The sequence below is a fragment of the Oncorhynchus mykiss genome, chromosome 3 (genome assembly GCF_013265735.2).
Source record: "Oncorhynchus mykiss isolate Arlee chromosome 3, USDA_OmykA_1.1, whole genome shotgun sequence".
NCBI classification, from domain to species: Eukaryota; Metazoa; Chordata; class Actinopteri; order Salmoniformes; family Salmonidae; genus Oncorhynchus; species Oncorhynchus mykiss.
The window spans coordinates 81993126-82004792 of NC_048567.1; the positions used below are offsets into that span (position 1 = coordinate 81993126).

The 11667-nt window shown below is 46.3% G+C and overlaps 1 protein-coding gene across 3 annotated transcripts in view; it reads right to left on the reverse strand.

The window, feature by feature from the left end:
• Nucleotides 1-925: 925 nt before the first annotated feature.
• LOC110510426 (myc box-dependent-interacting protein 1-like) overlaps nt 926-11667 on the reverse strand; it is a 46649-nt gene continuing 35907 nt past the window's right edge. For 2 of the 3 annotated variants that reach the window (XM_036975330.1, XM_036975332.1), the window contains 5 exons: nt 10382-10633; nt 9930-9989; nt 4305-4379; nt 4089-4190; nt 926-1976 (listed from right to left, as the gene is read on the reverse strand). In XM_036975330.1, the coding sequence (XP_036831225.1) occupies nt 1875-1976; nt 4089-4190; nt 4305-4379; nt 9930-9989; nt 10382-10633 (591 nt within the window). In that variant the 3' untranslated portion in view covers nt 926-1874. The remainder of the gene's footprint in view (nt 1977-4088; nt 4191-4304; nt 4380-9929; nt 9990-10381; nt 10634-11667) is intronic. The other variant, XM_036975331.1, reaches the window with a different exon arrangement.

Genomic DNA, 11667 nt, shown 5'->3' on the forward strand with positions numbered 1-11667 from the left:
TCATAATAATTATAGTATGTATACAGCGCATCATGTCTATGGTGATTTAGTGCAACTCACCTGATATCTGACCCTATAGTGTGATATGATGTAATCTGACCCTACAGTGTGATATGATGTAATCTGACCCTACAGTGTGATATGATGTAATCTGACCCTACAGTGTGACATGATGTAATCTGACCCTACAGTGTGATATGATGTAATCTGACCCTACAGTGTGATGTGATTTACTCTGACCCTACAGTGTGATGTGATGTAATCTGACCCTACAGGGTGATGATGTAATCTGACCCTACAGTGTGATGTGATGTAATCTGACCCTACAGTGTGATGTGATGTAATCTGACCCTACAGTGTGACATGATGTAATCTGACCCTACGGTGTGATATGATGTAATCTGACCCTACAGTGTGATATGATGTAATCTGACCCTACAGTGTGATATGATGTAATCTGACCCTACAGTGTGATATGATGTAATCTGACCCTACAGTGTGATGTGATGTAATCTGACCCTACAGTGTGATGTGATGTACTCTGACCCTACAGTGTGATGTGATGTAATCTGACCCTATAGGGTGATATGATGTAATCTGACTCTACAGTGTGATGTAATCTGACCCTACAGTGTGATATGATGTAATCTGACCCTACAGTGTGATATGATGTAATCTGACCCTACAGTGTGATGATGTAATCTGACCCTACAGTGTGATATGATGTAATCTGACCCTACAGGGTGATATGATGTAATCTGACTCTACAGTGTGATGTGATGTAATCTGACCCTACAGTGTGATATGATGTAATCTGACCCTACAGTGTGATATGATGTAATCTGACCCTACAGTGTGATGTGATGTAATCTGACCCTACAGTGTGATGTGATGTAATCTGACTCTACAGTGTGATGTGATGTAATCTGACCCTACAGTTTGATGTGATGTAATCTGACCCTACAGTGTGATGTGATGTAATCTGACCCTACAGTGTGATATGATGTAATCTGACCCTACAGTGTGATATGATGTACTCTGACCCTACAGTGTGATATGATGGAATCTGACCCTACAGTGTGATATGATGTAATCTGACCCTACAGTGTGATATGATGTAATCTGACCCTACAGTGTGATGATGTAATCTGACCCTACAGTGTGATGATGTAATCTGACCCTACAGTGTGATATGATGTAATCTGACCCTACAGTGTGATGATGTAATCTGACCCTACAGTGTGATGTGATGTACTCTGACCCTACAGTGTGATGATGTAATCTGACCCTACAGTGTGATATGATGTAATCTGACCCTACAGTGTGATGTGATGTACTCTGACCCTACAGTGTGATGATGTAATCTGACCCTACAGTGTGATATGATGTAATCTGACCCTACAGTGTGATGTGATGTACTCTGACCCTACAGTGTGATGATGTAATCTGACCCTACAGTGTGATGATGTAATCTGACCCTACAGTGTGATGATGTAATCTGACCCTACAGTGTGATCCATGCTAGAAATGGTTACAGAACAGACAGTTGATTATGCAGTGCTGTTTCTCTTGCCAATGACTACAGTATCACAGTATCACACTTTACAATCCCAGAGGTTAGAAAATTAGGAGGGAGGATGGCACGGGCAGAGAGACAGAGGGAAGAGAGAGAGGGAAGGGAGAGAGAGGGAAGAGAGAGGGAAGAGAGAGGGAAGCGAGAGGGAAGAGAGGGAGAGAGAGAGGGAATAGAGAGAAAGGGAATAGAGAGAGGGAAGAAAGAGGGAAGAGAGAGAGAGAGTGAAGAGAGAGGTCAGAGAAGAGAGTATCTTGTGGAAGAGAGAGTGGTCAAAGTAGGAGAGGAAGTGTCTCCTCTCTCACAGCCTGGAGGTAAAGTTCTCAGGGAACACCCCTTTGACGGCACTCTCTTTATTCTGGGTCCAGTCTCCCTCCTTCATCCCTATCAGCCAGCCCTCATCCTGCAACACACACACACAGGGGCGTCAGGGTAGCCTAGTGGTTAGAGCGTTGGACTAGTAACCGGAAGGTTGTGAGTTCAAACCCCCGAGCTGACAAGGTACAAATCTGTCGTTCTGCCCCTGAACAGGCAGTTAACCCACTGTTCCCAGGCCGTCATTGAAAATAAGAATTTGTTCTTAACTGACTTGCCTGGTAAAGGTAAAATAAAAAAATAAAAATAAAACAGCAGCGTGGATATACAGGTAACTGCCAAAGTAAAGGAAACACCAACATAAAGTGTCTTAAGAGGGCGTTGGGCTAAGAACTGGTCCGTTTGGTACAACTTGGGGAAGCTCATTTAATTTTTTTACATTTATTTAACTAGGCAAGTCAGTTAAGAAGACATTTTTACTTTCAATGATGGCCTAGGAACAGTGGGTTATCTGCCTGTTCAGGGGCAGAACGACAGCTCGGGGATTTGAACTTGCAACCTTTCGGTTACTAGTCCAATGCTCTAACCACTAGGCTACCCTGCCACCCTCATGGGAGACGGTGGGGCCACATTACCATAACGCTGTTTATATAATAGCCTCAGATATGAGATTTACATCGAATTGTTGTATAAAATGAATGAGTGAGGATGATACTGTTTGTAAAATTGTGTAATGTGATTTTGGACTGTTTAATGAAGGAAACTCCATTTCCCTTTTGAGTTTAACTAAATCAGAGGACCGCCCATGAGCACAGTTTGGGTCGGGCATCCTGGGACAGGCCCTTTTCTGCAATTCCGAATAAAACCCCAACTTTGAGAAGTTCTCACTAGACCATGTTGTTATTTTTACGAGAGGACGAAGGTTGCAGACCATTGCTGAATCTTTTAACGATCCCACGTGGTTAAACTCTTAGACTATCGGTACCGACAGAATAAGAACAAGTCTTTGATATTAATTACTAGTCTGCAGCTGGGAATTCGGTATCATTGAACGTGAAGACCGACAACCGCCGAAACATCTATTCTATAACGACATGAATGAATATCGCTCTGAATTATCCCCTCTATCCCCTCACTTAAATATTTAGTCTTGCCCGTTCACCTTCTGAATGGCACACGTACACAATCCGTCTCAATTGTCTTAAGGCTTAAAATCCTTCTTTAACCTGTCTCCTCCCCTTCATTTACACTAATTGAAGTGGATTTAACAGGTGACATCAATAAGGGATCATAGCTTTCACCTGGATTTACCTGGTCAGTCTGTGTCATGGAAAGATCAGGTGTTCCTAATGTTTTGTACACTCAGTGTAGATTTCATGCTCATTAAACCATTCGGTGACTACTGGTGCCCTGTGGATGGGGACATTGTCATTGCCATGGTAGCCAAAATAATGACCTGCCCAGAATTTTTACACATGTTAATTGCTTAATTAACCTATGAGAAAATCCCTGCTTTCAATATTCTCTGTATCTCACATTTACTTGATGTGTTTCCAATATTACCTGTAAGTGAAGCATAAAACAGACAGTATCAGCAGTACTTCATTGTTACTTTCTTCCCTCTTGGTTCTAACACCCTGATGTTGAGGGTTCTAACACCTCGATGCTGTGGTTCTAACACCTCGATGCTGGGGTTCTAACACCTCGATGCTGGGGTTCTAACACCTCTATGTTGGGGTTCTAACACCTCAATGCTGGGGTTCTAACACCTCTATGTTGGGGTTCTAACACCTCGATGCTGGTGTTCTAACACCTCGATGCTAGGGTTCTAACACCTCGATGCTCTGGTTCTAACACCTCGATGCTGTGGTTCTAACACCTCTATGCTAGGGTTCTAACACCTCGATGCTGGGGTTCTAACACCTCGATGTTGAGGGTTCTAACACCTCTATGCTGGGGTTCTAACACCTCAATGCTGTGGTTCTAACACCTCAATGGTGTGGTTCTAACACCTCAATGCTGTGGTTCTAACACCTTGATGCTGGGGTTCTAACACCTTGATGCTGGCTGATCTGAAGGGGTCTAGATCAACATAAGCATTGGTGGAGTTTTCCTCATATTGTTTACACCTTACAGATCTGTTGGGGTTTTTAGGGTCAAGGAGGTGGGTAAAGATGAGATGACATGGGCTTGTACTGACCTGTTCTTCTGGGTTGTCGAAGGCTACAACCAGCACTATGTCTCCAGCCTTCATCTCCAGCTCATCCGAGTCATTAGCGGCATAGTCATGCATGGTGGTCACCTGAACACGATCAGGAAAATAGTACTATTCAGTTTCATATCATTCCCAACTTGGAAATGATAAATACATATTAGACTACGTAGCATTTATTCACATATCAATCATCCCACTCACTTTAAAGAGGAATCCTGGCGGCATCTCTACCGCCTCTGAAGCCCCATTGGTTGCTACTGTTGCGACAGCAGGAATCTTGAACAAGAAATATCAAACGTAAATATGTAGTACCACACATCGACTTGGTGCATGTAGGAGAGAGCTCTGCATGAGAGCTCTGCTACCCGACCGGTGCCCGACATTATCCATTGGGTTAGAGCCAGGTATGGCCTGTTGTCTCATCAGTAACTAGGATACAGGTATGGCCTGTTGTCTCATCAGTAACTAGGATACAGGTATGGCCTGTTGTCTCATCAGTAACTAGGATACAGGTATGGCCTGTTGTCTCATCAGTAACTAGGATACAGGTATGGCATGTTGTCTCATCAGTAACTAGGATACAGGTATGGCATGTTGTCTCATCAGTAACTAGGATACAGGTATGGCCTGTTGTCTCATCAGTTTTATTTTATTTTATTTTTTTTTATTTCACCTTTATTTAACCAGGTAGGCTAGTTGAGAACAAGTTCTCATTTGCAACTGCGACCTGGCCAAGATAAAGCATAGCAGTATGAGCAGACAACACAGAGTTACACATGGAGTAAACAATTAACAAGTCAATAACACAGTAGAAAAACAAAGGGGGGAGTCTATATACAATGTGTGCAAAAGGCATGAGGTAGGCGAATAATTACAATTTTGCAGATTAACACTGGAGTGATAAATGATCAGATGGTCATGTACAGGTAGAGATATTGGTGTGCAAAAGAGCAGAAAAATAAATAAATAAAAACAGTATGGGGATGAGGTAGGTGAAAATGGGTGGGCTATTTACCAATAGACTATGTACAGCTGCAGCGATCGGTTAGCTGCTCAGATAGCTGATGTTTGAAGTTGGTGAGGGAGATAAAAGTCTCCAACTTCAGCGATTTTTGCAATTCGTTCCAGTCACAGGCAGCAGAGTACTGGAACGAAAGGCGGCCAAATGAGGTGTTGGCTTTAGGGATGATCAGTGAGATACACCTGCTGGAGCGCGTGCTACGGATGGGTGTTGCCATCGTGACCAGTGAGCTGAGATAAGGCGGAGCTTTACCTAGCATGGACTTGTAGATGACCTGGAGCCAGTGGGTCTGGCGACGAATATGTAGCGAGGGCCAGCCGACTAGAGCATACAAGTCGCAGTGGTGGGTGGTATAAGGTGCTTTAGTGACAAAACGGATGGCACTGTGATAGACTGCATCCAGTTTGCTGAGTAGAGTGTTGGAAGCCATTTTGTAGATGACATCGCCGAAGTCGAGGATCGGTAGGATAGTCAGTTTTACTAGGGTAAGCTTGGCGGCGTGAGTGAAGGAGGCTTTGTTGCGGAATAGAAAGCCGACTCTTGATTTGATTTTCGATTGGAGATGTTTGATATGAGTCTGGAAGGAGAGTTTGCAGTCTAGCCAGACACCTAGGTACTTATAGATGTCCACATATTCTAGGTCGGAACCATCCAGGGTGGTGATGCTAGGCGGGGATGCGGGTGCAGGCAGCGATCGGTTGAAAAGCATGCATTTGGTTTTACTAGCGTTTAAGAGCAGTCGGAGGCCACGGAAGGAGTGTTGTATGGCATTGAAGCTTGTTTGGAGGTTAGATAGCACAGTGTCCAATGACGGGCCGAAAGTATATAGAATGGTGTCGTCTGCGTAGAGGTGGATCAGGGAATCGCCCGCAGCAAGAGCAACATCATTGATGTATACAGAGAAAAGAGTCGGCCCGAGAATTGAACCCTGTGGCACCCCATAGAGACTGCCAGAGGACCGGACAGCATGCCCTCCGATTTGACACACTGAACTCTGTCTGCAAAGTAATTGGTGAACCAGGCAAGGCAGTCATCCGAAAAACCGAGTAACTAGGATACAGGTTAGGGGCGAGTAACTAGGATACAGGTATGGCCTGTTGTCTCATCAGTAACTAGGATACAGGTATGGCCTGTTGTCTCATCAGTAACTAGGATACAGGTATGGCCTGTTGTCTCATCAGTAATTAGGATACAGGTATGGCCTGTTTTCTCATCAGTAACTAGGATACAGGTATGGCCTGTTGTCTCATCAGTAACTAGGATACAGGTATGGCCTGTTGTCTCATCAGTAACTAGGATACAGGTATGGCCTGTTGTCTCATCAGTAATTAGGATACAGGTATGGCCTGTTTTCTCGTCAGTAACTAGGATACAGGTATGGCCTGTTGTCTCGTCAGTAACTAGGATACAGGTATGGCCTGTTGTCTCATCAGTAACTAGGATACAGGTATGGCCTGTTGTCTCATCAGTAACTAGGATACAGGTATGGCCTGTTGTCTCATCAGTAACTAGGATACAGGTATGGCCTGTTGTCTCATCAGTAACTAGGATACAGATATGGCCTGTTGTCTCATCAGTAACTAGGATACAGGTATGGCATGTTGTCTCATCAGTAACTAGGATACAGGTATGGCCTGTTGTCTCATCAGTAACTAGGATACAGGTATGGCCTGTTGTCTCATCAGTAACTAGGATACAGGTATGGCCTGTTGTCTCATCAGTAACTAGGATACAGGTATGGCCTGTTGTCTCATCAGTAATTAGGATACAGGTATGGCCTGTTTTCTCGTCAGTAACTAGGATACAGGTATGGCCTGTTGTCTCGTCAGTAACTAGGATACAGGTATGGCCTGTTGTCTCATCAGTAACTAGGATACAGGTATGGCCTGTTGTCTCATCAGTAACTAGGATACAGGTATGGCATGTTGTCTCATCAGTAACTAGGATACAGGTATGGCCTGTTGTCTCGTCAGTAACTAGGATACAGATATGGCCTGTTGTCTCATCAGTAACTAGGATACAGGTATGGCCTGCTGTCTCATCAATAACTAGGATACAGGTATGGCCTATTGTCTCATCAGTAACTAGGATACAGGTATGGCATGTTGTCTCATCAGTAACTAGGATACAGGTATGGCCTGTTGTCTCGTCAGTAACTAGGGTACAGATATGGCCTGTTGTCTCATCAGTAACTAGGATACAGGTATGGCCTGTTGCCTCATCAGTAACTAGGATACAGGTATGGCATGTTGTCTCATCAGTAACTAGGATACAGGTATGGCCTGTTGTCTCATCAGTAACTAGGATACAGGTATGGCCTGTTGTCTCATCAGTAACTAGGATACAGGTATGGCATGTTGTCTCATCAGTAACTAGGATACAGGTATGGCCTGCTGTCTCATCAATAACTAGGATACAGGTATGGCCTGCTGTCTCATCAGTAACTAGGATACAGGTATGGCATGTTGTCTCATCAGTAACTAGGATACAGGTATGGCATGTTGTCTCATCAGTAACTAGGATACAGGTATGGCCTGTTGTCTCGTCAGTAACTAGGATACAGGTATGGCCTGTTGTCTCATCAGTAACTAGGATACAGGTATGGCATGTTGTCTCATCAGTAACTAGGATACAGGTATGGCCTGTTGTCTCGTCAGTAACTAGGATACAGATATGGCCTGTTGTCTCATCAGTAACTAGGATACAGGTATGGCCTGTTGTCTCATCAGTAACTAGGATACAGGTATGGCATGTTGTCTCATCAGTAACTAGGATACAGGTATGGCCTGTTGTCTCATCAGTAACTAGGATACAGGTATGGCCTGTTGTCTCATCAGTAACTAGGATACAGGTATGGCATGTTGTCTCATCAGTAACTAGGATACAGGTATGGCCTGCTGTCTCATCAATAACTAGGATACAGGTATGGCCTGCTGTCTCATCAGTAACTAGGATACAGGTATGGCCTGCTGTCTCATCAATAACTAGGATACATGTATGGCCTGCTGTCTCATCAGTAACTAGGATACAGGTATGGCCTGTTGTCTCATCAGTAACTAGGATACAGGTATGGCCTGCTGTCTCATCAATAACTAGGATACAGGTATGGCCTGCTGTCTCATCAGTAACTAGGATACAGGTATGGCCTGCTGTCTCATCAATAACTAGGATACAGGTATGGCCTGCTGTCTCATCAGTAACTAGGATACAGGTATGGCCTGCTGGCTCATCAGTAACTAGGATACAGGTATGGCCTGCTGTCTCATCAGTAACTAGGATACGGGCAGGGCTTCCTGTCTCATCAATAACTAGGATACGGGTATGGCCTGCTGTTTCATCAGTAACTAGGATACAGGTATGGCCTGCTGTCTCATCAGTAACTAGGATACGGGCAGGGCTTCCTGTCTCATCAATAACTAGGATACGGGTATGGCTTGGGTATCACTACATTAAGCACCAACGTTTTGAAGCCGAGCCATTTGTTCGTGCTCTGCTGCTGCAGCACAGTCATATCTGACTAAGATCATAACATGTTGACAGAAGTGCTTCAACCTCGTCAAATACAGGACAGATTACTTCACAGAAGATAATACTGTTCCTTGAGTTTTCTCAGAGTTTAGAGCAGGTGTGGGCAATTCCAGTCTTCGAGGGCCTGATTGGCGTCACACTTTCTCCTCAGCTCCAGCTAACACACCTGACTCCAATAATCACCTAATCATGATCTTCAGTTTAGAATGCAATTTGATTAATCAGCTGTGTTTGCTAGGGATGGGGAAAAAGTGTGACACCAATCAGGCCCTAGAGGACTGGAGTTGCCCACCCCTGGTTTGGAGTGATGAAAAGTAGCTGACAGCTAACTGCTAATAGCTAACTGCTAACTGCTAACTGCTAACAGCTAACTGCTAACAGCTAACTGCTCTCTCACGTCTCTTCATTGAGCAGAGCAGCCCAAGTGGAGCCATTGCTATGGTTACTCACAGCCTCAGAGATGCCATGAGCATTGTGCATGCAGAGCGAGCTGCGCGCAGGGGGAGCTAGTGACAGAAAGAGAGGAGCAGCTAATGAGCAACTAATGAGCAGCTCTGGTTTCGGGCAGGGCCTTTAATTTGGCAGAAGCAATTGGGCCTGGTTAGGCTGGGTAGGGCCTGAATGTTGCGGGGCATGGGAGGGCTCGTGCTTTTCAATGGATGCCCATGGGGGACTCTAAAGACAATCAATCCATCAATTCATAAATATAATCAACTAATCACTCAATCACCAATCAATCAATCAACCTACCAATCAATCAACCTACCAGCCAACCTATCAATCAACCTACCAGCCAACCTATCAATCAACCTACCAGCCAACCTATCAATCAACCTACCAGCCAACCTATCAATCAACCTACCAGTCAACCTATCAATCAACCTACCAGCCAACCTACCAGCCAACCTATCAATCAACCTACCAGCCAACCTACCAGCCAACCTATCAATCAACCTACCAGCCAACCTACCAGCCAACCTATCAATCAACCTACCAGCCAACATACCAGCCAACATACCAGCCAACCTATCAATCAACCTACCAGCCAACCTATCAATCAACCTACCAGCCAACCTACCTGCCAACCTATCAATCAATCTACCAGCCAACCTACCAGCCAACATACCAGCTAACCTACCAGCCAACATACCAGCCAACCTATCAATCAACCTACCAACCAACCTATCAATCAACCTACCAGCCAATCTATCAATCAACCTACCAGCCAACCTATCAATCAACCTACCAGCCAACCTATCAATCAAGGTGCAACTTACCTCCTCTACTGCTGTGGCTGTAGGAGTAGGTGCTGTAGCAGCTGCTGTGGGCGTGTCAGCCTGTTGGAGAGGGAGAGAGGAGGAGCTGTCACAAATAGCACATCAGGACTGACACTAAAATACACCCCAGTCTATCTATCAACCCCGTTACAGACAGGCGGTACTGAAAGACTGGGATCCATTTTTATTTAGTAGGGAGCTGGAGAAACAAGATCCACAGCGATCTATTTACCTAACCAGGAAGTCCCATTGAGGTCAGAAGAACTGTTTTCTGAAAGAATACTTGTTGCTCTGTCTACTACTACTGGGAAGAACCAGACAGAACCGGTGAGGTCCACCATCATGTGTCTACAACTACAGTATCCTCCATCCTGTCCTGCTAGACCACCAGACCAGTGTTGTAGCCGATGCATCCACCCAGCTCCAGATGCATCCTTCTCTTTCCATCGTACCTGGGGCACCCCCTCCTCATCATCATCCCAGCCAGCAGCCTCAGACTCGGCCACAGCAGCGGAAGCAGTGGCATCAGCAACACCATCGTCCCCCCAGGAGTCATCCACCCTCACAGGCAGAGAGCCATCATCATCCCAGCCTGCCGTGGTGGCAGCTTTACCGTCATCCCCACAGCCAGCAGCACGCACCGGCAGGGTACCGTCATCATCCCAGTCCTGGGGCTCCTCTGGTGGAGCAGGAGTTTCCTCAGGCTAGGCGGGGGGCAATTTAAATGGGCAGAATGGGGCATGGCCATTGGTATTAGGAAACCCATTGGAAGCCATAGAGAAGTTTTTTCGTGCCAGGTTTTCCATGGCAATGGGCAGGGGCGAGGGGTAGGGCGAGGGTATAGGGGGTAGGGGCGAGGGAGTAAGGGAAGAGAGAGAGTAGGGAGTAGGGTGAGAGTGTATATGATGTAGGGATGAGGGTATAGGGGTTAGGGGCGAGGGTTAGGAGTGAGAGGTTAGGGGTGAGGGTTAGGAGTGAGGGTATAGGGGTTAGGGGTGAGGGGTAGGGGAGAGAGAGTAGGGTGCGAGGGTATAGGGGTTAGGGGCGAGGGTTAGGAGTGAGGGCATAGGGGGTAGTGGTAGGGGAGAGAGAGTAGGGTGCGAAGGTATAGGGGTTAAGGGCGAGGGTCAGGAGTGAGGGTATAGGGGTTAGGGGCGAGGGGTAGGGGAGAGAGAGTAGGGTGCGAGGGTATAGGGGTTAGGGGCGAGGGTTAGGAGTGAGGGTATAGGGGGTAGGGGCGAGGGTTAGGAGTGAGGGTATAGGGGTTAAGGGCGAGGGTTAGGAGTGAGGGTATAGGGGTTAGGGACGAGGGTTAGGAGTGAGGGTATAGGGGTTAGGGGCGAGGGGTAGGGGAGAGAGAGTAGGGAGTAGGGTGAGAGTGTATATGATGTAGGGATGAGGGTATAGGGGTTAGGGGCGAGGGTTAGGAGTGAGGGGTTAGGGGTGAGGGTTAGGAGTGAGGGTATAGGGGTTAGGGGCGAGGGGTAGGGGAGAGAGAGTAGGGTGCGAGGGTATAGGGGTTAGGGGCGAGGGTTAGGAGTGAGGGTATAGGGGGTAGGGGCGAGGGTTAGGAGTGAGGGAATAGGGGTTAAGGGCGAGGGTTAGGAGTGAGGGTATAGGGGTTAGGGACGAGGGTTAGGAGTGAGGGTATAGGGGTTAGGGGCGAGGGGTAGGGGTAGGGGAGAGAGAGTAGGGAGTAGGGTGAGAGTGTATATGATGTAGGGTTGAGGGTATAGGG